The sequence below is a fragment of the Dermochelys coriacea genome, chromosome 3 (genome assembly GCF_009764565.3).
Source record: "Dermochelys coriacea isolate rDerCor1 chromosome 3, rDerCor1.pri.v4, whole genome shotgun sequence".
NCBI lineage: Eukaryota > Metazoa > Chordata > Testudines > Dermochelyidae > Dermochelys > Dermochelys coriacea.
The window spans coordinates 84,865,489-84,892,260 of record NC_050070.1 but is presented as its reverse complement, the minus strand read 5'-3'; the positions used below and the strand labels follow the sequence as shown (position 1 = coordinate 84,892,260).

Below are 26,772 nucleotides of genomic sequence, written 5' to 3'. Positions count from 1 at the left end.
AAACCCATCTCTGCAAAATCATCCACTATTTCATGCACATTTCCCAGAGTCATGGTCCTCCACAGCACGATGGGATTTATTGCCCTGCACACTTGGAGTAATACAGCCCCAACAGTGGACTTTCCTACTCCAAATTGATATGCAACTGACCGGTAGCAGTTTGGAATTGCTGGCTTCCACACAGCGATTGCAACACGCTTCTCTACTGAAAGGGCAACTCTCAATCTGGTGTCCTTGCGCCACAGGTCGGGAACAGCTCAGCACATAGCTCCATGAAGGTTGCTTTACGTATCCTAATGTTCTGTACTCAGTGAACGTCATCCCACACCTGTATGACAATGTGATCCCACCAATCAGTGCTTGTTTCCCTAGCCCAAAAGCGACAGTCTACTGTATCAACTGCTCTGTGAATGCACAAAGCACTGATAAGTTGCTGCTGTCCATATCACACTCGGGTGCCTGTGATTCATCCTCTGTTAATTTTGTGAGCAACTCTGCAAGTAATTGTGCTGCCATGTGCGATGTCCTCATGACAGCCAACAGAGCATAGGAGAGAAGTGCGGGATCCATCCTCTCTCACTGCGGATGCTGGCGCGCATTACAAAGAATGACAGTTGGAAAAACAGCATGAAAGGAAGCCAGAAAACACCGGAAGGGTGGGACACAAAGTGGTGCATGACAGTACATTTGCACACCCCAGGATGCACCGCGCTCCATTTCCACATTCCCACAACCCTTAGCGATGGATAGTGTCACCAGGCACTATGGGATACATAACCCAGTCCATTGCTCTTGCTGTCGACAAAGGTGCCCCGAATGTGGACACGATCCGTCAACAGAGGGAGCAACTGTAGACACATTTTGGCAAATTTGCTTTTGTTGATTTTCCTTGTCGACATTAGTTTCATCGACAAAACTTGCCAGTGTAGATAAGCCCTAAGTGAAGACACTACCTACACCAATGGGAGAGCCTTTCTTGTCAGGATAGGTATTCCACCACCCCAAGAGGTGGTAGCTATGTCCACAGAAGACACCCTCCTGTCAACATAATGTTGTGTATACGAGGGGTTAGGTTGCTATAACTACATCTCTCTAGGGTGTGGGACCCGTGAGCGACAGTTATACCCACATAGTTATACCCACTAAGTTGGTATTGTAGACCAAGCCTTAATATATACAATACTAAACATCCAAAACTACAAGCATCAATAAGCTGAGAGTCAGCAGAAATCTATAAGACTTTTGACCTAATAATATAAGGCTTCCATATCCAAATGCATAGCTATCTTTCATTGCTTATTTTGAAGCTAGGAGCAGAATTAAAAAGCCAGTGCTCTCAAACAGCCTCTCTTTCTGTTAAGATCCAACAGACTCCTTTAGTTTTGCATTATATACACAGTGTACTCATTGGCTATCCATTACCACTTCCTTGTTTTTCAGTTACCTTAATATGTTCTCTGGGACTCCTATAATCTCAGTCTAATTGTTTATTTGAACACAAACACTGCCTGTTTCCCCCTCGTTTATCTGTATGCATTTTAAAGTATAATTAAGAAAAAAGCCATGTCACATTTTCACACTATCATGAAGATAATAGCGAAACAAATTAAAGTAAAATGATTCACTTTTTTTCATACAAATTAGCAGACTGGGGAAGCAGAAAATGAGCTAACAAAAACCCTATGCCAACAAAGAAATTAGTAAGCAAACAAGTCAAGCCACAAAGGAATAATAAAATGAACACAAGACAGAAATCAACACAAATCACAGGTTATATTTGTCACACGTGCGGGGGGGGAGGGGGGGAAGAACAGCAGACAACCTTAGGCGACTTATTTACAACTGTGATTTTTAATTTTATTTTAACAACTCTTAGTAAAGCATGTTTCAGGTAACAAATTTATGATGTTTCTTTGGTTTGAAACGTGTGCACAATATCATTTGAGACTAAAAGCAAAAGAGAACTGAAACCAAATATGGATAAAAATAGTTCAAATATAAGGTTTTTAAAAGAATCTGAAAACAGTCTAAGTTCTTCAGCCCTACACATTTTTCTGAATCAGAAATTTCTACTTACCTATCATTTTCAGTCATGTCTATAAAATAAAGTATGAATATCTTGCAAAGTTTAAAAGTAAATATGGAAAATAAAATATATCAGAGAAAATCTTAGAGAGGTATTAAGAGTGGCTGAAAACCTCCCTGCAGCTGAAACAAAGGCTTGCTTTAAAAAACAATAAAAGATGGACCCTTGGTCCTTGGCAAATGTTCTTGAAAAAGTAGTAAAATGGTAAAGATAAAAATCATACCTTTCTGAATTTGTGCATGGTATCACACCAAATTTAGTAATCCTTTAGCGCATCTTTAACATGAACTTCAAAATTCACTCAGATGTTAACATTATGTCCCTCCCTCAGATGAACTACACAACCCTTTCTATCAAAATCTTTATCCCTTTTCTTGCATAATTTACAGCTTTTATCATCAATTTAACAGAAGTCCCCAAAACATTGCCATTTTTCAGCTGTGCTATATGAGAGATCATGAATCTCATCAAAATACCTTCTTGTCTGACAGAAAGCAAACAGTGTTGGGATTGTGGAGCTAACCTCACTTCTCCATTGAATGGTGTCAATAATTTTGGTTTTAGAGTAGCAGCAGTATTAGTATTAAGTCTGTATTCGCAAAATGAAAAGGAGTACTCGTGGCACCTTAGAGACTAACAAATTTATCTGAGCATAAGCTTTCATGAGCTACAGCTCACTTCATCGGATGCATTCAGTGGAAAATACAGTGGAGAGATTTATATACATAGAGAACATGAAACAATGGTGTTACAGTGTGTAATGTAACAAGAGCGATCACTTAGGTGAGCTATTACCAGCAGAAGAGCGGGGGGGGGAAACCTTTTGTAGTGATAAACAAGGTGGGTCCTGAATAGATAATGTGGACACAGTTGGCAACGGGCTTTGTTGCAAGGATAGTTCCTGGGTTAGTGCTTCTGTTGTGTGGTGTGTGGTTGCTGGTGAGTATTTGCTTCAAAAACAGACTCCAAGGAGAGACTGCTGAATTGGAATTAATTTGCAAACTGAATACAATTAACTTAGGCTTGAATAAAGACTGGGAGTGGATGGGTCATTACACAAAGTAAAACTATTTCCCCATGTTTATTCCCCCCTCCTACCCCCCACTGTTCCTCAGACCTTCTTGTCAACTGCTGGAAATGGCCCACCTTGATCATCACTACAAAAGGTCCCCTCCCTCCCCCCGCTGGTAATAGCTCACCTTAAGCGATCACTCTTGTTACAGTTTTCAGAGTAGCAGCCGTGTTAGTCTGTATTCGCAAAAAGAAAAGGAGTACTTCTGGCACCTTAGAGACTAACAAATTTATTAGAGCATAAGCTTTCGTGAGCTACAGCTCACTCATCGGATGCATTTGGTGGAAAAAACAGAGGAGAGATTTATATACACACACACACACAGAGAACATGAAACAATGGGTTTATCATACACACTGTAAGGAGAGTGATCACTTAAGATAAGCCATCACCAACAGCAGGGGGGGGAAGGAGGAAAACCTTTCATGGTGACAAGCAGGTAGGCTAATTCCAGCAGTTAACAAGAATATCAGAGGAACAGTGGGGGGTGGGGTGGGAGGGAGAAATACCATGGGGAAATAGTTTTACTTTGTGTAATGACTCATCCATTCCCAGTCTCTATTCAAGCCTAAGTTAAGTTAAGAACAAATCCGCACAGACACACCCCTGGAGCCCCGACCTGGGGTATTCTATCTGCTACCCAAGATCCATAAACCTGGAAATCCTGGACGCCCCATCATCTCAGGCATTGGCACCCTGACAGCAGGATTGTCTGGCTATGTAGACTCCCTCCTCAGGCCCTTCGTTACCAGCACTCCCAGCTATCTTCGAGACACCACCGATTTCCTGAGGAAACTACAGTCCATTGGTGATCTTCCTAAAAACACCATCCTAGCCACTATGGATGTAGAAGCCCTCTACACCAACATTCCACACAAAGAGGGACTACAAGCCGTCAGGAACAGTATCCCCGATACTGTCACGGCTAACCTGGTGGCAGAACTTTGTCCTGACCCATAACTATTTCACATTTGGTGACAATGTATACCTTCAAATCAGCGGCACTGCGATGGGTACCCGCATGGCCCCACAGTATGCCAACATTTTTATGGCTGACTTAGAACAACGCTTCCTCAGCTCTCGGTCCCTAATGCCCCTACTCTACTTGCGCTACATTGATGACATCTTCATCATCTGGACCCATGGAAAAGAAGCTCTTGAGGAATTCCACCATGATTTCAACAATTTCCATCCCACCATCAACCTCAGCCTGGACCAGTCCACACAAGAGATCCACTTCCTGGACACTACGGTGCTAATAAGCGATGGTCACATAAACACCACCCTATATCGGAAACCTACTGACCGCTATTCCTACCTACATGCCTCTAGCTTTCATCCAGATCATACCACTCGATCCTTGTCTACAGCCAAGCGCTACGATATACCGCATTTGCTCCAACCCCTCAGACAGAGACAACACCTACAAGATCTCTATCATGCATTCCTACAACTACAATACCCACCTGCTGAAGTGAAGAAACAGATTGACAGAGCCAGAAGAGTACCCAGAAGTCACCTACTACAGGACAGGCCCAACAAAGAAAATAACAGAACGCCACTAGCCATCACCTTCAGCCCCCAACTAAAACCCCTCCAACGCATCATCAAGGATCTACAACCTGTCCTGAAGGACGAGCCATCGCTCTCTCAGATCTTGGGAGACAGACCAGTCCTTGCTTACAGACAGCCCCCCAATCTGAAGCAAATACTCACCAGCAACCACACACCACACAACAGAACCACTAACCCAGGAACCTATCCTTGCAACAAAGCCCGTTGCCAACTCTGTCCACATATCTATTCAGGGGATACCATCATAGGGCCTAATCACATCAGCCCACTATCAGAGGCTCCTTCACCTGCGCATCTACCAATGTATATATGCCATCATGTGCCAGCAATGCCCCTCTGCCATGTACATTGGCCAAACTGGACAGTCTCTACGTAAAAGAATGAATGGACACAAATCAGACGTCAAGAATTATAACATTCAAAAACCAGTTGGAGAACACTTCAATCTCTCTGGTCACTCGATCACAGACCTAGAGTGGCTATACTTCAACAAAAAAGCTTCAAAAACAGACTCCAACGAGAGACTGCTGAATTGGAATTAATTTGCAAACTGGATACAATTAACTTAGGCTTGAATAGAGACTGGGAATGGATGAGTCATTACACAAAGTAAAACTATTTCCCCATGGTATTCCCACTCCACCCCCACTCCACCCCCTCCCACTCCACCCCCCACTGTTCCTCTGATATTCTTGTTAACTGCTGGAATTAGCCTACCTGCTTGTCACCATGAAAGGTTTTCCTCCTCCCCCCCCCCCCCCCCCCGCTGTTGGTGATGGCTTATCTTAAGTGATCACTCTCCTTACAGTGTGTATGATAAACCCATTGTTTCATGTTCTCTGTGTGTGTGTATATAAATCTCTCCTCTGTTTTTTCCACCAAATGCATCCGATGAAGTGAGCTGTAGCTCACGAAAGCTTATGCTCTAATAAATTTGTTAGTCTCTAAGGTGCCAGAAGTACTCCTTTTCTTCTTGTTACAGTGTGTATGGTAACACCCATTGTTTCATGTTCTCTATGTATATAAATCTCTCCACTGTATTTTCCACTAAATGCATCCGATGAAGTGAGCTGTAGCTCATGAAAGCTTATGCTCAAATAAATTTGTTAGTCCCTAAGATGCCACAAGTACTCCTTTTCTTTTTGTCAATTTTGTGTGCTTCAACAACCCTTCCACCTTTGAGTTAACTGAGGATCTGAAGGGTTCCACAAGAGCATTTCCGACTGAGCTGGGACTAGAACCCAGGTTCTCTATCTGCTAAGGCCTAGACCCTGCAATTTATTCTAAATGTGTGAAATCCTATGAACACCCAAAGCATTGCTGAAATCAGTGTGAAAATTCTGTATCTATTATTATAAGAAACCCCCAAGATGACTTTGGTCTTGTCTTCACTGCAACAGTTAGCTCAAATTACTCCACCTGAGCTAGCTCAAGGGAGAGCAGGCACATCACACAACAATACTGGAGCTACAGAGTGATTATATTCGGCTTTGTCCACACCACAGATATATGTCAGTACAGTAGAACCTCAGGGTTATGAACTGATCGGTCAACTACGCGCTACATTTGGAACCAGAAGTACGCAATCAGGCAACCGCAGAGACAAGAAAAAAGCAACTACAGTACAGTACTGTGATAAATGTAAACTACCAAATAAATAAAGGGAAAGCAGTATTTTTCTTCTGCATAGTATTGTTTCAAAGCTGTATTAAGTCAATGTTAAGTTGTCCACCTTTGAAAGAAAGCCATAAAGTTTTGTTCAGAATTACCAACATTTCAGGTTATGAACAACCTCCATTCCTGAGGTGTTTGTAACTGAGGTTCTGTATAATTTGTGTCGCTCAGGGCTGTGGAAAATCCATACCCGAGTGACGTAGTTATACTGACTGAGCTTCTGGGCTTCTCCCATCAACACAGTTAATGCCTCTTGTGGAGGTAGAGAACCTATGCTAAGGGGAGAAGCTTTCTGTGGGTGTACGTGGTATTTTCACTAAGTACTACACAGCGGCACTGCTGCAGTACTGTATGTGTAGACAAGCCCTCAATAGCAGAGAGTAGCTGAATCACCACTGCATTACTAGCTCAATGAGCAGCAGCATTTGAGCTTCAATCCACACCCAATAAGGAGCCAACATGCTTACGTTTAAAGCACCACTTTACTCGAGCTAGCAAATTGTGTGGGAACAGAAGTCAGGTTGAGGCAACATTCAAATTATAACTTGTGCTTCCACTGCAGTAAGGCTCTATGCTAGAAAAATTTGAGAAACTAAGTATTTATTTACTTTGTGCAGTTAGTAGCATAGTCATTTTCATAGTTCCCCGGTAGAGTCAGCCAATTTGTTTGTGATGTGTCTTCCATAGAACAAAAGGGGATAGAAAACCTTTTAAAGAAAGGAATATATAGTTGTAAACCTCCAAAATTGGCAGTTGTGACTCCTCAGAAGGATTAGAACCTGAAACTATTTCCAGTTTGTATTAAACTTGCTAGATTTCAAGTTGATGCTGTCCCTTTAATAATTCAGTTTAAAATACACCCCAAACCAACTGTTACATATTACTCCAGAATTTATTTTCTGGATTTAAAATATCAGAATGGTTTTAGGATTATGCCCTTCTTCTGCAGAAACTAATGAAGTTTATCTGAGAGAAAGGAAAAAGAAAAGGAGTACTTGTGGCACCTTAGAGACTAACAAATTTATTAGAGCATAAGCTTTCGTGAGCTACAGCTCACTTCATCGGATGCATTTTTCCACCAAATGCATCCGATGAAGTGAGCTGTAGCTCACGAAAGCTTATGCTCTAATAAATTTGTTAGTCTCTAAGGTGCCACAAGTACTCCTTTTCTTTTTGCGAATACAGACTAACACGGCTGCTATTCTGAAACCTGAGAGAAAGGAGTCTCTGCAATACCTGCCATCAAAGGCCACTAAAGGATATTTCTGCTCAAAAGGTTTCAATGAGACAAGGTTTGTGAGGTAATATTTTTATTGGACCAACTTCTGTTGGTGAAAGAGACAAGCTATCAAGCTACATGGAGACCTCAAGAAGAGCTCTGAATAGCTCAAATGCTTGTCTCTTTCACCAACGGAACCTGACCCAATAAAAGATATTACCTCCCACTTTGTCGCTCTAATATTCTGGGACCAAGACTGAACATGGAGGTTTTGATGAACTGACATTGACAATAGCAACACCTTCAGTTCCACAGATTCAAAACAAAAATATAATTAAAGCATTAGTCTATTAACAAAGATATCCTCTTGCTGTTATAGTCAAGTTTGTTGTTTTGCAAGTACCTAATCTCATGATAAAATAATAAAGCAAGTAATAGAAGCACGTCACCTTAATGTTTGCCCTTATTGTTGTGGAATACTGTTGTGTATTAAAGCAATTATCCTCCTTAAAAAACTCATCTCAAAACTCTCTTTTGCCATGATGCCTGCTGGCATGCCAAGATCACTGTCTATTATGCTAACCAATAGGGTCTCATTGTTTCCTAGTACTCCCCTATGCATCGTCTGTCCCTATCCACCTGTTAGCTCTTGTTTTATATGTAGACTGTAAGCTCTGTGGCAGGAAGTGTCTTTTTGTTCTGTGTTTGTGCAGTGCCTAGCACTACTGGGCCCTGGTCCACCACCGAGGCTCCTAGGGTTGCCAACCCTCCCTGTTTCGCCGGAAGTCTCCCAGAATTGGGTTCTATCTCCTGGACGCTACTGAAACCAAACTGGGAGACTTTAGGTCGCTAAAAGTACAGCGACGCAGCAGGGCTAAGGCAGGCTCCCTGCCTGCCCTGGCTCCGCAACGCTCCCAGAAGCGGCCGGCACATCCCTCTGTCCCTTGGAGGGGGCAGGAGGGTCTTCGCGCACTGCCCCCACCCCAAGCACCGACTGCACAGCTCCCATTGGCAGGGAACTGAGGCCAAGGGGAGCTGCAGGGGCAGTGCCTGCAGGCAAGGGCAGCATGCAAAGTCCCCTGATCCCCGCTCCCATGGGCCGCAAGGACGTGCAAAGGCAGACAGGGAGCTACCTTAGCCCTGCTGCGCTCCTGACCAGGAGCTGCCAAACGTAAGCGCCGCCCGGCCCGGTCTGCACCCCTCACCCACTCCCATACCCCAATCCCCTACCCTGAGCCCCCTCCCAGAGCCAACTTCTCTCCCAAACCCCTAACCCAACCCTAAGCCCTCTCTAACAGCCAGTATCCCAAACCCCCTCCCACATGCCAACCCCCTGCCCCAGGCCTGAGCTCCCTCCCGCACCCAAACTCCCTCCCAGAGTCTGCACCCCACATCCCCTCCTGCACCCCAACTCCCTGCCCCAGCCTTGAGCCCCCTCCCATACCCAAACTCCCTCCCAGAGCCCACACCCCCTCTGGCACCCCAACTCTCTGCTCGAGCCCCATTAAAGTGAATGAGAGTGGGGGAGAGCAAGTGAGGGGGATGGAGTGAGCAGGGCAGAGTCTTAGAGAAGGGGGTGCAGCAGGACGTAGGGCGAGGGTGTTTGGGTTTGTGTGATTAGACAGTTGGCAACTCTCAGAGCACCTAGGTGCTAAAATGATAGAGCAATTAACAGAAATCATACTAATAATGCCCTCAGCAGGGACACACACGTGTGGGTGGGTGGGTGGGGAGGCTAAGCCTCCCAAAACCCAGGCCCTAGCCCCAACCTCGCTCCCCTTCTCCCTTGAAGCTGGAGGAAGCTCATCTCCAGCCAAAAGTCTGGGGCTCGCAGGTCCGTGGCAGGCTCAGCCTCCGCGGGGAACGACCTTGTTCAAAGGGGGCGGGGGGGGGAGCTGGCCTAGGTGTGTGCGCGCACGCAGGACCCGTGACAGCATCCCACTGTTAGTGAACCCGTAACCCACTCCTGGAGAGGAAGGTGAACGACACGGTCGACGTTGCTCAGAGCCCTGCAGACGCCGCTACGGCCTCGGCTCCGCTGCTGTTCCCCCGGGTTCCCCAGACCACACGCCGGCCCTCCCGGCACGCGGGCGGCAAAGGCGGAGCCGGCAGGGGGAGGGAGCGCGGCGGTTACTTACAGCTCTGGTCTCGTACAGCACCAGCTTTTGCACGCAGCGGATAATCGGCGACGCCGCCCCCGCGGGCATGGCGCTGGCGGGGTGGGCTCCGGGCCCGCCCCACGGCAACGGGGGAGGGGGAATCGAATTGGGATGGGGAAGGAGACAGACGGGGAACGGACGGGTTCCCGTAGCGAGCCTCGCCCGCCAGATGGGGCTGTCGAGCCGCTCGGGGGGCTCCTGGCCTCTGGGGCAGCAGCCGCCGGGTGAGCCCAGAGGCGGGTTGGAAGCTCAGGGGGCGTACACCTGCGCAGACCCTGCCGGGTGAGGAAGCTCCCGGTCACCGCCCCAACTCTAAGCACCGGAAGCGAGGCTGACACAGCGCGCAGGCGCGGCCCCGGAGAGCGCATCGGGCTACCGCGCCCCCGTGACCCCGTCACGTGACGGAACGAGCTCGAAGCCTTGGCGGCCATCTTAGCTGTTGGTGCCAGTGGGTTGCGGCCGTGAAGCGGGCTCCTGCCTGTCAGAGGGAAGCGATGAAAATTGAGGCGCAGACACTGGGCTGCCGCTGGGGGAGAGGGTGTCACTGGCTACGTAGGGGCAGTTCCCCATTCCCCGCGGAAGGGGTGCTTCTCCCCGCCGCATCACCGCTAGGGACTGTTCCGACCTCCACAACACCACGCTCAGGGGCTGGTTTCCCGCCCGGCGCTACTCTCACATTCACCGCTACAGAAAGACCCTGCGCCTGTAATTCGCTCCCTTGCGGTTAGGCGCGCGCCGCCGCCCACTTTAAAAATCTGTCCCTTGCACGCGCGCGGGGACCGCGGCTCGCACGCTGATTGGGCACGGGGCGCGCTCAGTTTCGCGGCGGAGAGCGGCGGGCGCGGGGCGGGGCGGGGCGGGGCTCGCTGGTTGCTACGGGTTACGAGGCTACACAAATCAGTGCCGGGCAGTGAGCAGGGATCCCGGCGCTAGGGAGGTGGAGGGGCCGTTCCGTGCCTGTCCCGCGCAGCGTAAGTGATGCCGCCCCAGCCAGCACCCCCGCCCCGACCGCCCTTCCCCCTCTCGGCGCCCCCCCCCCGCCGCCGCCCCTCGGCTGCGCGGGGATGTGGCGCTGGCCACAGGCCTTACGGGAGCTGCGCCAGAGGGTCCCCCTTCCCCCGCCGTCACCGGCAGAGCCCGAGCTGCCCTGAGCATCTGTGGCAATGCCCCGTGCGGACCCCGCCGCCCTGTCCCCACGGAGGGACCCAACGGCCCCAAGCCAGCCGCGTGACACCTGCACCCCGCCCCGCGCCTCACTCCGCCGGGAGCTTGGGTCGTGATTCCCAGATCCTTAGGCCGAGGCCAAAATGTTATACGAATGTATCCGCGCGGGAGAGAAAATGTTTAGAAACGTCATCAAATTAATGTGTTACAACTTCAGTGAGCCATGGCTTAATTATTTATTAATTAACTCAGTCAAATCAGGAGCGGGTTGTACAAGATTTCTCGGGCCACCCCAGGTGACCATCAGCCTGTTTTGAAGGAGCTGGGACAAGTCACTCCTGACAGAAAGCCTCATCCGATTTTGTGATAACCCCGCCCCACCCTGCAATGGGATGGTTCAGTTAATGTATAGGCAAAACAAACCAGACCATTTTCTCCCCAACCCCTTTGTTGGGGAGCTGTGCTACATTAACAACAAAGAAGGAGGAGCTGTGCTACATTAACAACAAAGAAGCAAACAAACTGCATTTCCCTTGCTAGAAGAGAAAACACAAATCCGGGTTGATGCCTTGTGGTATCTTGGTATAGCAGCCTACCCAACCAGCTACTTGTCTGCTTACTTCCTGTCGGGTTTGCAGTCTCTGACCCATGTAACCTTCCATTGCACAAGTAAAGGAGAAAGCTAGAGTGGAGTTTGCTGGAGGCACTGTGGTGAGTGCACCTCATCATAAGACTCTTCAAAGGAGGGTGTGAGACCTGTTGCAGGATTGGAGTGAGCTGGGACCTGTAGGAAGATTATAGGGGAGGAGCAGAAATTTGTTTAACCATGTGTACTATCAATAGTCCAGTTGACATTGATGGGCTACTCAGTGTGTGTAAAATTAAGCATGTAGTATAGACATAGCCTCAGTCTTTGCAGGATCATGGCCCAATTGTGGCAGAGAGTGAAGCTGTAAGGGTACTGAACACCATAACATAAGGGAAAGCGGGGAGAAGAAAGGGAGCTGTTGGATCTTGTTTGAGGATCAAAGAGAAACTCCAGGACACAGCCAAGATCAGAGTTGCTAGACCTCAACAGTCTGCTAATGACACCATGCAGAAACTGGAGACCCCAGATGACCTGATCTTGACTGGCCATCAAGAAAAGTTTATCTGACAGAACAAGAAGTAGTGGTCTCAATTCCAGTAGGGGAGGTTTAGGTTGGATATTAGGACAAACTTTTTCACTAGGAGGGTGGTGAAGCACTGGAATGAGTTACCTAGGGAGGTGGTGGAATCTCCTTAGAGGTTTTTAAGGTCAGGCTTGACAAAGACCTGGCTGGGATGATTTAGTTGGGGTCGGTCCTGCTTTGAGCAGGGGGTTGGACTAGATGACCTCCTGAGGTCCCTTCCAACCCTGATATTCTATGATTCATGTTGTGAGTCGGGGATTGAAAAAGAGGAAGTCTATCAAAATCTGAAAAGAGGAAAAGGGGTGCCATTTCAGATGGGGGGGGACTTTAACCATGATTCCAGGGGCTACTTAGGCATCTAAAAACTAGTTTTTTGCAGATAATGGGGGAGGGGCACAACCAAAAATGATACTCAAAGGGGTGGGCTCAGCTCAAAAAGTTTGAACTCTCAGGGTGCAGGAAGGGGGGAGCTAGGTGCTATGTGCAGAGAGGGGGGGTAGCTTCGGGTGCAGGCAGGGAGTAGCTAGGGGCTGGGAGGGGTGTAGCTCAAGATGCTGGAAGGGGCTATATCAGAGAGGGTGCTGCTGGTGTGGGAGCCAGCATGAGCTCAGACTCTAGTTGGCACAGTGAGGGCAGCTCAGTTGTGCTAGGGCAAGGGACACACTCTGTCAGCCCCTGGTACATGGGGAGGAGGAGGACACCCCAACATCAGCCCCCACCTGCCTCTGTACAGCAGTTCAGGAGGCAGGTTGCCAGTCTCAAACAGCATGGCCAGTGGTGGCTCCATGATGATGGGAGACAGCGGGTGCAGAGCAGGAGCTGCAGAGAGCAGCGAAGCAGGGGGAGAAGGGGCAGCATCTTCCCTCCTGCTGCAAACTTCACCCAAATGTGGTACAAAACTTGAAGGATAGGTGCCCCCCACCCCTTAAATGGCACCCCTATAATGGGCTTAATGAAGGTTCTGATCATCTATTTTTCTGAAGTTATTCCCCCCCGCCCGCATTATATATATTCAATCGTTATATTTGCCTCAGTCAATATCCATTGTTTACTAACATGATCAATTGTTATTCACTATGTTTTCTGTCTGCATAGTCATATGTAAACCATTATGCCTGGTGTTATATAAATAACAGTTTATTTTTTTCCTGATTTAGACTATTTTATTTATGGCTTCACCAGAGAAAAAACAAGACTATCCCTTTGTAGATATATTTGATGAAGATGAAGATGAAAAATCCTTTCTGTTGTCTAAACCTATAAGCTTAATTATCCTTGGAAAGCCAGTAAGACATCCAATTTCTATATTTTTAATATGAACATCTCATAGAAATTATTTTCCCTCAAATAGATTTGGTAAAGATTTTACATTTTCTTTTAAAAAAAATGGCTTAATAATACAGTCAAAGCCACGCTAGGGCCTAATATTGCATTTTTTTTTCATTCCAAAACAACTGTTGGAGTAAATAAGAATTTTAGGAATGAAGGATGAGGAGCCTAAATCCTGAATGGTGCTGAACGCCTTTCGCTTTCATTAAAACCAGTAGGAATTGAGGACACTCTTTGCAGTGTCACTTGCTGGCTCATTAAATGGACACAGATAATCAGGAAAACTGCTTTCATAAGATAAACTTAAGGGAATAGGGGTTTTTTTCTATTATATAGCATGAGTGTTCTGTTATCTTAATATGATGATGACAATTGCTCCTCTTGTTTTGGTAGGGTTTGTTTTTTGGGGGGCCTAATTGACTTGTCAGTTACAATTAGAGATGTTAGTATTGTGATTAAAGGTCACAGATTTCTCCAAGATTTTCCTCTGCTTTCCACAATGGCAGCCAATATGTTTGTTTTTATGTTCATCACATTTTAATATTTAAAACATATGATGAATTACAAATTAAAACAAATATCAGTAATAGACAAAAAACTTTCAATTGAATAAACTGAGTTACAGAAACATATGATAATATTGAGTACTATTTAGATCTTCTTTGTTTAAATAAAACTACTCTTTAATTGGGAAGAACTGGAATCCACCAAGGCATCCTGACTGAGAGGCTTGTATTGTGTTATTGTTGTAATTTAAGGGTTTCACTTTTTCCTTAAAAATTATGTGACCTATTGCCTAAAACAATTTAATTAGGAAGCTGCAAGTACTTGTGTGTACCATATATATTTTTCGTTTATGTAATTCACTGATAGAGCAGCTATCACCATATTACAAGGCACTTCTTTTAAAGCTAAGAATAAAATTCCATGGAAGCAAACAAAAGCTAAGCCAAATAAACACATTTTCAGAAGAAGAATACTAGAAGAATAACTCTTTTGCTGATATAAGCCGTGCCTCCACTAATGGCTATTTGCCAGTAGAGCTATCCCATCAAACCCTTTCTAGGGTAGGCAAAGCCTCAGTTGGAACTGAGTATGGGTTTTTGGCCAGATTGGCAAGAGCCACCATGGTTTAGGTGGTCTCACTGGCCTGTATCTGCTCATTATTGGGACTTTCCTTTCTATGTGAGGAAACCTTCTGCATGGCACTAGGAAGGTGTTCAAGCCTTGAAACAGAAAGACTAGGATCCGATAATATAGTAGGGTTCCAATAGGTCCCTCTACGATTTTAAGGGATATTTTATCAGAAGAAGCGGAGTTAGTAGAGCAACCTGAAGAGTTGGATCCTGACTCTGGGGAGATAACCTCTGTAGAGGAAAGTGTAGGGTTGATTTCAGCTTCATCGCCATCAGAAAATGTTGTGTTGTCCGTGAGTTAGTGGACAGGATGACAAAGGCATTGGACATTCTTTTGGTTCCCATTGAGGTACCTCACACCCTGTATTTGACATTTTAGGAGCAACTATTAGGTAAGTGGTTACACTTCTGTTGGGTTATTGCAACCACCGAAGTTGATTTGTGCAACACTGTCATCTGCTCAGTCTATGTTAAAAAAAAAAAAAAAAGCTGATAAATTGTACCACTTTCCCTGTGTGGGTCTTTCAGATGGTTTCACACACACCTATCCTCAAATTCATTAGTGATGGAAGCTACATTTCATAGATCTAAGAGCACTCATTCCACTCCTTCTTGGATATGTTTGGGAGAAAAATCTTTTTGTCTGCTACTCTAGGTATGCGAGTGGCAAATTCAAATTATTTCCCTGAGGAACATAGGAGATTATTGAATGCTCTTTTAATGAAAGGGTGAAGTATGGCCAAGCATAAACTGAGTTCAGCTGTCAATTCATCAAATGTTTCAGCCACGGCTATAGCTTCAGCTGTTTCTTTGAGGCTTCAAGCCTGGTTGAGATCAGTGGGTCTTCCTCATGAGATGAGGATGAGAATTGAAGATCTCGCATTTGAAGGATACTGTTTATTTAGGGCAAAGACTGATAGGTTTTAGAGAAAATGAAAAATGTAAAATCTGTGGCTAGATCTTCTGGTGTTTTTCAGCCAACAAAAAGGTTGTCATCAGTTCCACTATTTAGATACCAGAGACAGTACCTACATCTTCATCTGCATCTTACTTCTACCAAAGGAGGAATTATCAGCCCCAGAATCAGGGGTCAGCATCAGCAGCAGTGGAAGAGGTCCTTCAAACCTTACAGCAAAGGGAAATCTCTGGCTTTATCTTTTTCTGGGCTTCAGGCGAGGTCTCAGCTTTGACATGATGACAGAGGAGCTACAGACAACTCTGATACCTGTACTGTTCCATTCAGGAATCACCTGTCCCACTTTTACCACCAATGACAGTCTATAACAGCAGACAGATGGATTCTATATATTATTTCAAGTGGTTGCTCAGTACAGTTCAAGATCTTTTCTTTTCCAACCCTTTCCCCCTACCCTTTATCCCCTTTCAGGGATTCATAGCAGAAGGACCTTTTGAGAGCAAAGTTTCTCTCTCTTATGAAATAAAGAGCAATATTAGAAGTGCCTCACAAGTACAAGAGGGAAGGGGGGTATTTACATTTCTTCCTGATTCTGAAAAAGGATGTGGGGGTCTCTATCCCATCTTGAATCTCAGAAAATTACATTGGTTTTGTCAAGGTTCCTTCCCCACTCTGAACTCTAGGGTACAGATGTGAGGACCTGCATGAAAACCTCCTAAGCTTACTTTTACCAACTTAGGTTAAAACTTCCCCAAGGTACAAACTATTTTAGGTTTTGCCCTTGGACTTTCGCTGCCACCACCAAACGTCTAACCGGGTTTTTTATTAGGAAAGAGCCATTTGGAAACGTCTTTCCTCCCAAAATCCTCACCAAAATCTTGCACCCCCTGCCTGGGGAAGGTTTGGTAAAAAACCTCACCAATTTGCATAGGTGACCACAGACCCAATCTTAAAATCTTAAGAACAATGAAAAAGCGTTCAGTTTCTTAAAAGAAGAATTTTAATAGAAGAAAAGGTAAAAAGAATCACCTCTGTAAAATCAGGATGGTAAATACCTTACAGGGTAATTAGATTCAAAACATAGAGAATCCCTCTAGGCAAAACCTTAAGTTACAAAAAGACACAAAAACAGGAATATCCATTCTGTTCAGCACAGCTTATTTTCTCAGCCATTTAAAGAAATCATAATCTAACACATATCTAGCTAGATTACTTACTAAGTTCTAAGACTCCATTCCTGTTCTGTCCCCGGCAAAAGCCTCACCCAGGCAGACCCTTTGTTTCTCCCCCCCTGCAGCTTTGAAAGTATCTTGTCTCCTCATCAGTCATTGTAGTCAGGTGCCAGCAAGGTTATCCTAGCTTCTTAACCCTTTACAGGTGAAAGGGTTTTTTCTCTGGCCAGGAGGAATTTTAAAGGTGTTTACCCTTCCCTTTATATTTATGACAGGTTTTGAAAGAGGTTTCATTTCCGTACCTCTGTACCCATTTCCGTACCTCTGTACCTCTATTATCCCCTCCCTTTCTCTCCAGGAATTGTTTGCAGTTCTGGATCAAAAGGGTATGTATTTCCATATTTCAGTAAGGCCATCTCATCAGAAATACAGTAACTGCGTTTTATGGTAGGAAAGGAACATTTCCATTACATGGTCCTACTGTTTGGTCTGTCCACTGTGCCAAGGGCTTTTTCACAGTGCCTATCTGCAGAAGCAGCATATCTTAGAAAACAAGGGATTTTCGTATGCTCCTATCTAGATGATTGGTTATAAAAGAAGATTTTTTCTAGATGTAAATAAATTGGGAAAAATCATTTCTATGTCCAGTGTAGAGGATCCCTTTTATAGGGGCTGCATTGGACTCAGTTGTAGGCAAAGACTTTATTCTGTAAGATAAGTTTACAAAAATATGGTTGTCTAAAGCTCTGCTCCATCATTCTTCGGAGCAGACTATATCCTTCTTTCTAATGATAATGGGATCAATCAATTGTTATCATCAATCACATTGGTAATCCCAGATGCTTGTCTCCAAATACAAGTGTTGTAATACTGGTTGTCAAGAAATACAAAGCAAGGTGTAAAAAGAAAAGGAGTACTTATGGCATCTTAGAGACTAACAAATTTATATGAGCATAAGCTTTTGTGAGCTACAGCTCACTTCATTGGATGCATTCAGTGGGGAGATTTTATATACATAGAGAACATGAAACAATGGGTGTTACCGTATACACTGTAACGAGTGATCAGGTAAGGTGAGCTATTACCAGCAGGGGCGGGGGGGGGAATCTTTTGTAGTGATAATCAAGGTGGGCCATTTCCAGCAGTTGACAAGAAGGTCTGAGGAACAGTAGGGGGAGGGGAGGAAATAGTTTTACTTTGTGTAATGACCCATCCACTCCCAGTCTTTATTCAAGCCTAAATTAATTGTATCCAGTTTGCAAATTAATTCCAATTCAGCAGTCTCTCATTGGAGTCTGTTTCTGAAGATTTTTGTTGAAGAATTGCCACTTTTAGGTCTGTAATCGAGTGACCAAAGAGATTGAAGTGTTCTGTGACTGGTTTTTGAATGTTATAATTCTTGACGTCTGATTTGTGTCCATTTATTCTTTTACGTAGAGACTGTCCAGTTTGGCCAATGTACATGGCAGAGAGGCATTGCTGGCACATGATGGCATATATCACATTGGTAGATATGCAGGTGAATGAGCCTCTGATAGTGTAGCTGATGTGATTAGGCCCTATGATGGTGTCCCCTGAATAGATATGTGGACAGAGTTGGCAACGGGCTTTGTTGCAAGGATAGGTTCCTGGGTTAGTGTGTTTGTTGTGTGGTGTGTGGTTGCTGGTGAGTATTTGCTTCAGGTTCGGGGGCGGGGGTTGTCTGCAAGCAAGGACTGGCCTGTCTCCCAAGATCTGTGAGAGTGATGGGTCATCCTTCAGGATAGATTGTAGATCCTTGATGATGCGTTGGAGAGGTTTTAGTTTGAGGCTGAAGGTGATGGCTAGTGGCGTTCTGTTATTTTCTTTGTTGGGCCTGTCCTGTAGTAGGTAACTTCTGGGTACTTTTCTGGCTCTGTCAATCTCTTTCTTCACTTCATCAGGTGGGTATTTTAGTTGTAAGACTGCTTGATAGAGATCTTGTAGGTGTTTGTGTCTGTCTGAGGGGTTGGAGCAAATGCGATTGTATTGTAGAGCTTGTCTGTAGACAATGGATCGTGTGCTGTGGTCTGGATGAAAGCTGGAGGCATGTAGGTAGGCATAGTGGTCAGTAGGTTTCCGGTATAGGGTGGTGTTTATGTCACCATCACTTATTAGCACTGTAGTGTCCAGGAAGTGGATCTCTTGTGTGGACTGGTCCAGGCTGAGGTTGATGGTGGGATGGAAATTGTTGAAATCATGGTGGAATTCCTCAAGGGTTTCTTTTCCATGGGTCCAGATGATGAAGATGTCATCAATGTAGTGCAAGTAGAGTAGGGGCATTAGGGGACGAAAGCTGAGGAAACGTTGTTCTAAGTCAGCCATAAAAATGTTCCCAAATGTGAAATAGTTATGGGTGAGGACAAAGTCACAAAGTTCAGCCATCAGATTTGCTGTGACATTATCGGGGATACTGTTCCTGACGGCTTGTAGTCCATCTTTGTGTGGAACATTGGTATAGCGGGCTTCTACATCCATAGTGGCTAGGATGGTGTTTTCAGGAAGATCACCGATGGATTGTAGTTTCCTCAGGAAGTCAGTGTTGTGTCCAAGATAGCTGGGAGTGCTGGTAGCATAGGGCCTGAGGAGGGAGTCTACATAGCCAGACAATCCTGCCATCACGGTGCCAATGCCCGAGATGATGGGGCGTCCAGGATTTCCAGTTTATGGATCTTGGGTAGCAGATAGAATACCCCTGGTCAGGATTCTGGGGGTATGTCTATGCGGATTTGTTCTTGTGTTTTTTCAGGGAGTTTCTTGAGCAGATGGTGTAGTTTCTTTTGGTAACCCTCAGTGGGATCAGAGGGTAATGGGTTGTAGAAAGTGGTGTTGGAGAGCTGCCTAGAAGCCTGTTGTTCATATTCTGACCTATTCATGATGACAACAGCACCCCCTTTGTCAGCCTTTTTGATTATGATGTCAGAGTTGTTTCTGAGGCTGTGGATGGCATTGTGTTCTGCACGGCTGAGGTTATGGGGCAAGTGATGCTGCTTTTCCACAATTTCAGCCCGTGCACGTTGGCGGAAGCACCCTATGTAGAAGTCCAGTCTGTTGTTTCGACCTTCAGAAGGAGTCCACCCAGAATCCTTCTTTTTGTAGTGTTGGTAGGAAGGTCTCTGTGGGTTAGTATGTTGTTCAGAGGTGTGTTGGAAATATTCCTTGAGTCAAAAACATCGAAAATAGGATTTTAGTTCACCACAGAACTGTATCATGTTCGTGTGGGTGGAGGGGCAGAAGGAGAGGCCCCGAAATAGGACAGATTCTTCTGCTGGGCTAAGAGTATAGGTGGATAGATTAACAATATTGCTGGGTGGGTTAAGGGAACCACTGTTGTGGCCCCTTGTGGCATGTAGTAGTTCAGATAGTTTAGTGTCCTTTTTCTTTTGTAGAGAAGCAAAGTGTGTGTTGTAAATGGCTTGTCTAGTTTTTGTAAAGTCAAGCCACGAGGAAGTTTGTGTGGAAAGTTGTTTTTTTATGAGAGTATCCAGTTTTGAGGGCTCATTCTTAATCTTTCCCTGTTTGCTATAGAGGATGTTGATCAGGTGGTTCTGCAGTTTCTTTGAGAGTGTGTGGTACAAGCTGTCAGCATAGTCTGTGTGGTATGTAGATTGTAATGGATTTTTTACCTTCAGTCCTTTTGGTATGATGTCCATCTATTTGCATTTGGAAAGGAAGATGATGTCTGTCTGTATCTGTATGAGGTTTTTTTATGAAGTTGATAGATTTCCACTCCATACGGCAAATTCAATGCCTTGTATAATGACAGGTTTCAGAGTAGCAGCCATGTTAGTCTGTAGTGAGGTGTGACGAGTATGCATTAGAGGTTGGTAATTCCCCAGAGGGCGTTATTAGCACTGATGTTGTAAACACAAGGTCAAAACATGATGAAGGACATATCATTAATACTTCCTGTGCCTTTGGTAATAGTCACTTTGGACACATCCACTCTAGGATGGGGAGGGGGGCTCATTTAAACAGTTTGCTGTTAATGGGTCATTGGTCACCAATAGAAAAGAAATTACATGTCAGTGTATTAGATCTGAGGGTCATCAGATGGGTCTGAAAATCATTCTTACCTGAGATCAAGCACAGAGCGGTTCAGGTGGTACCAGACAATATTACAGCCTTATGTTACCAGAACAAACAAGGGGGACATTCCCTTCAAGTGTACAGATACAACAAGTCTTTGAGAATGAAAGCAGGACATTCACCCAGTGGTAATTCATGTGTCAGGGGAAAACAACACCTTTGCAGATTATTTAAGCAGGTTAACCGCTCAGAATCATCAGTGGTCCCTAAAGGAGGTAGGGGAGCAGAACTCCTCTGTTTGGGGGTGTCAAGTGCTCTTGGTGCAGTCTCTCTAGGGGTCCCAGCTTTTTCCTAACTGGTCCCCTTCAATTCATCTGCAGTTAGATCAGTCCATAAACTCTTAACTTAAATTGAGTCTATCAGCCCTGAAACTTCAGGGCTCATAGTCTGCTTCTTGGTTTCACAGAGGCATCCTAGCATGGGGCTATTGCCCCACTATCCCAGACCTTTTTGCTTCTTTCCCTCTCTGTTCCCCATCCTTTATAGCTGGCTTTGTTTTCTTTATTTGTCCCAGCTGTGGGTGCATGTCTTTACAATTGGCAGTTCTGGCAGCTGTGCAGGGGTGTGATCAGTCTGACTGCCTTCTCTCCCTTCTGCGTATGTACAGTATGGGGTTTGTATACCCCATTCTTATTTGCATGAAGAGCAACACCCAAACCTTCATTTGCCTTACCTCACTGCTTGGGTGATAGAATTCTGGGATTGCTAGTAACAGTCTTATTCATTCGATGTACAGAAAGATCTTACTAATTCAAGAAAAGAGTCTACACATAAATGTTATGATTATAAATGGAAAAGATTTTTATTGTGGGTTAGCATAAATGAGGTGGATCCATATACTACGCCTATTAGTTGTATTTTAGAATATTTATTATATCTCAAAAAGGTCAGGTCTCTGTCTTCTATTAAGTTCCACCTTAGTCCACAATTTCAGCATACCATGTTCCTGTAGATAGTAAATTGGTATTTATTCATGATGTATTTAAGAGATTCTTAAAGCGTCTTAATAATCTATATCTGCTGGTGAGTGAACCTATACCTTCTTGGTATTTAAACGTAGTGCAATTAATGCAATGTTCATTTGAACCTATGGAAGATTGTACATTCTTTTATTTTTCTGTTAAGACAGCATTGATAATAGCCATCACCTCAACGACGCTTATAATCAAGTCAGAAGCCTGAATGGCAGAATGGTCAACTAGGAGGTGTTCATTACCCCCACAGTCAAAACACTTTCCAAACCTTTCATACCACATGGACTTTAGCTAGTGGTATGGGGAATCTGCTTTCACCCACCCCCTCAATCTCTGCCATTTGGCCAGGTAGCATACTGGCCTTTGTGACCACACACTGCTTAACCAGAGAGATCTGGGCCCCTGTATCCCCCTGCCCCAAGTATTCCCTACCATCAATTTGGACAGCCTTAACATGCTCCACATCTGGTTCTGCAGAGGCTAATCTCACAAAACCAATATGATAGGTTTCAATTGATTGGGTGTTTTCTGTGTTGAGGACAGCAGAACTAACATGAACTATTGGTTGCCTGCTTCGTCCTAGCACAGGGCATTTATTCTTCAGATGATTAGTGGAATGACACTGATAGCATCTTTTGGGCTCTTCTGCTTTTACAGAAGATTTGGGATGAGGGTTAGAGGAATGTTTTTGGGTAAGTGAATGTTTAGGTTCCCAGCCCCTTTCTTTCTTCCCAGGGGTAAAATGGGATCCTCCCTTCCCACCAGTTTTAAACCCCTCTTTCTGTGGCCTGCACTCAATAGACGCCTCATTCTGTTCGAAGGCATCAGCTAAAAAAGCCTTCTCATCCACAGATTTTACATCTTTGTCCCATAGACACTGCTTTACATCAGCCTTACATATGCTTAGGAAATGCTCTTGAGCAACAAGATCCAACATTCCCTCAAAACTCGCCACCTCTTTACCCCTCAACCATTTTCCCAACAAACCTTTCATTTTGTTTATATATTCCCCATTACTTATACCAATATCCCTCTTAAGATTCCTAAATTTAACTTTATATGTTCCAGGGGTAATCTTAAAACTTCACAAAACAGTATCTTTAAATTTATAGTAGTCTAAAGCATCTTCAATAGGCAGTCCATTGAATACATTTCGAGCTTTACTAGTTAATTTTGCAGTCAGGGTAGGAACTCTTATCAGGGATTTCATGTATTACACACAGCCTTTTGAAGGTAGTCAGATATTCAGCAATATCATCCTCCTCATTGTATGCAGGACATAAGTGGTCCCACTTGTGGATTTTTGGAGTGATGGGACTTGTTGGGGTCGGGGGCTTCTGGTTCTGCTTCTTTAGCAGGTCCAGCTGATGTTTTCTCTCTTTCTCCTCTCTCTCTCTTTCTTTTATTTCCAGTTCTTTCAGTTGCGATCATCTCTGGTGCTCCCTCTCCTTTTCTGCAGCTTCCAGTCTGGCCAGCTCTAGTTTTGAAGCTGCCTCAATTGTAGTCATTTTTCTGCTTTTCTGTGCTTATTTCCCTCATCCGAAATAAACAGAAAATAACAAAACTGTGACCTCCTCCTGACTTTTCTTCGCCACTGCACTTAAGACTCACTTAAAATTACAAATATCAGTGCTTAAAGTGTGAACTTCACTTGGAGTAACAAGCCATAAATACACCCTGCTTGTTGTGCCACTCTGATGCAAATATTTTGTCAGTGTGTAAACACTTCCAAATGGGGACCATGTATTAAAGAAGCATACAAGCTAGGGTATCCCTGTTACTGAATAGGTTAGGCCACATCCTGCCAGAGTACAGATAGCCTCTGTGGGGTTTACAAGATACAGCTCTCTAATAGAGCAGCTTACAATTCATACACAAAGTTCAATTAATACTTTCACTATACACCATTCATTAGACTTAGGGCACAAAGATTTCTATAACACCCTAACTTCTTGTGCATTAATTGGCCGGTGTAAACATTGCTGGTGCATTTTAACTTAGTGCTTTTTAAAACAGTATTATGTTAAAGCACACTAGGCAGCCTTTAGTGCATACCAGCAGAGCCTACACTGACCATTTAACATGCAACACATCAGTGTGCTTTAGAAATCACACCCACGTAGAACACATTCCCCCACCGTGTATACAAGCCTTTAGAGTCTAGATCAGATGCAAAGTTTGGGAAAGCAGTACTTCAATCCTTGTTCAGTTAGGATTCTGTATCCCACCATCCTGGATGAGATGTACCGCTTGTTAATCTATCCCACAAATGGAATATGTAGAGTCCATCTTGAAGAACTCCGGTTACAGGTAAGTAACCTTCATTTTTGTATGGATTATAGACAGAACATGCAAAGTTAATCAAATTAATGTTGCTGTGGGGGTCTTTAACTGTTTAACTGACTGACTTTTTGCATTTAAATTCTCAGCTGCAAATTTACACTAGATTAGGTTCTTACTTTTTATTTCCTTTGTGGTTTTTTTCCTCTAAAAAAATAAACGGGGGACATACTTAAGGAATTTAGGAAACAAATACTTACAAATTTAACGGCACTGCTCCAAATTTGTGCCAAGATAAAGACTATGATGCAAATTATTTTAACATAGAAACATAAGAAAATGTACATATTGCATGTGTTCATGATGCAAGTTTCAGTCACTTATAATGTTCTGAATTGATTTTTCAAATTTATCAGGATTATGAATCTTCATTGAGGACTAACTACATGTCATGTTTGATACTTTAACATTCAGACATTTTTGGGTTAGTGTAATTTTACTCTGAAAAGTGACCATAAAATGGCATTATAGGACTTCCTGTTTATTTCTTGGATCCTTCCTTCTTTTGCATAACCATCAATAATAAAGGTTCAGCAGGCCAAATTATGCCTTTAGGTACATCTGTGTGATATGGAACTTAGTAAACAATTTTGTTGATGATGCACAAGACCTAGTAGAATCAGTTACTCTTAGCTATGTTGGCTCTTCAGAGCTAACATAAGTGAAAACACCACAAAAATGATTTTTCGCTGAAGTTATCAGATAAGACTGAATATGTACAGGCACCAGATCTGTGGAGTAAGAAAGTATAAGTTGTACATAGCCATTCTTCAGAGTAGGGCACATTTTAAATGCAAAAAAAGTTGCAGAAATATTATCCCCCCACCTTCTTTTTACCCTTCTTGCCTTACTCAGAAATAGCAGAAAGGTTTTGCTCAAACTTGCTCCAAAAATTAGCTATAACCTGAAAAGAAGGATGTGAAGTTTTAGTCCCACAAAAAGTTTTTATAGAAACTCATGAGCAACTCGTATAAAAGATTTAAAATAGCCTTACTCATAAATACAAATATATTTAATATGAAGGAAATCAGTTAAAGGGAACAATTATAATATGTCAGTAATAGTGGGAAATACATTACGTGCTGCCCAGTGACTTTAAGCAGGTTTGTGTTACAGCACATAGCACAGAGGCCCTGATCCTGACTTATTACAAAGAAATAATAATAGGACATATATTTCAGTGCATTTTGTTATGTGAGTAATGGCAAAGTCATTCTAATTTTAAGAAAATACGTCTTTTTTTTCATTTTAAGGGTACTGGGAAGAAAACATTAGCTAAAAAAATAGCTCAGTTATGGAAATGCACACTGATTGAAGGTAAATATCAACTGTAATCACAACATTAATACTTCTTATTTTAGCTTTCTTTACGTTCCCTGAAATTCTAAATAGTACATTATTGACCACAGTGAAGGTCATTGGTATGGGCAAGCTGTGATAATTGTTCAGGAAACATATCATTGCTGAACATGGCAGATGCATCAGCCTTTTAGCTACATGGGTGCTAAACAAGTCAGTTTTCTCCTCTTTTTCAGGAGGGAATATAACACCTAATGACCAAAGTAGGGCTCAGTCCTGTAAGATGATCTACATGAGCAGATCCATATGTTTATGTGGAACCCTGTTGAAGTCTGTGGTGGGCCCACATAGGCACAGGGGTCCGACTGCATGGCTCAGCTTACAGGATCAGGTAATGTCTATCTTTGTTCTGTGTTTGTACAGTACCTAGCACAATGGGTTGCTAGTCTCTGAGTTGGGCTCCTCAGCACTTCTGCATTATAAATAGTAATAAAAGCAAATCTGTGCTATTATCCTGACAGTACCAAGCCCCCACCAAAAAATATCCTAAGGCTCACTTGAGGCAGTGGGGTTCTCCAATCTTGCAGCCTTCAGCAGGTCCACAGGAATAGGAAATGCCCCTTTGATCTCCTGCTCTCTCCAGCTCTACCTTCCTCACCTCCTCTCCCTGAAGATCACTAAAAGTCTGCAGGAGCAGAGCCTATCATTGGAAATATTCTCTTTTGTTCCACTGTCAACTGATTGCTGGGAGACATGTCATTTTGAGACAAGAAAAAGGGATAGAGACTCGTATACAAAAAGAATAAGCTTAGGTCTCCAGCAGCTTTTTGTTGTTTTATACTAAATTTGCTGGAGCAGATATTCTGTAGCAAAGGAAGGAGGTTATGATTGGTTTTGCTACAAAGTGGCCAAAAAAGATAGAATAGTTTTTAAACTCTGGTGAACACTTGTACTTTAGGATGTAATTCAAGAACCTTTGTTCAATTCACTTAAATTTTGCAGAAAAAATGTTGCCTCTGCCCCATATATATCCTACAAATTGAGAGACTGATGCAACTCTTCAAATTAAAAATGGGGGAAGGCTAAATTGGCTTATAACAATCTTAACTGTAGAAAAAAGAAAAGGAGTACTTGTGGCACCTTAGAGACTAACAAATTTATTTGAGCTCACTTCATCGGATACTGTAGCTCACGAAAGCTTATGCTCAAATAAATTTGTTAGTCTCTAAGGTGCCACAAGTACTCCTTTTCTTTTTGCGAATACAGACTAACACGGCTGCTACTCTGAAAACTGTAGAAAAGTTACTTTAAACAACTCATAGAATATCAGGGATGGAAGGGAGCTCAGGAGATCATCTAGTCTAACCCCCTGCTCAAA

At 43.9% G+C, this 26,772-nt stretch overlaps 2 protein-coding genes across 5 annotated transcripts in view; one reads left to right on the top strand and one right to left on the bottom strand.

The window, feature by feature from the left end:
* The window catches only part of FIG4 (FIG4 phosphoinositide 5-phosphatase), a 179,683-nt gene extending 169,554 nt beyond the window's left edge, over positions 1-10,129 (bottom strand). For 2 of the 3 annotated variants that reach the window (XM_043510795.1, XM_043510794.1), the window contains exon 1: positions 9,765-10,120. In XM_043510795.1, coding sequence (XP_043366730.1) covers positions 9,765-9,833 — 69 coding nt within the window. In that variant the 5' untranslated portion in view covers positions 9,834-10,120. Of the gene's footprint in view, positions 1-9,764 lie in introns of all 3 variants that reach the window. The other variant, XM_038394854.2, reaches the window with a different exon arrangement.
* The window catches only part of AK9 (adenylate kinase 9), a 217,787-nt gene continuing 201,135 nt past the window's right edge, over positions 10,121-26,772 (top strand). For both annotated transcript variants that reach the window (XM_038394087.2, XM_043510793.1), the window contains exons 1-3: positions 10,121-10,756; positions 13,279-13,407; positions 25,349-25,412. In XM_038394087.2, the coding sequence (XP_038250015.1) occupies positions 13,291-13,407; positions 25,349-25,412 (181 nt within the window). In that variant the 5' untranslated portion in view covers positions 10,121-10,756; positions 13,279-13,290. The remainder of the gene's footprint in view (positions 10,757-13,278; positions 13,408-25,348; positions 25,413-26,772) is intronic.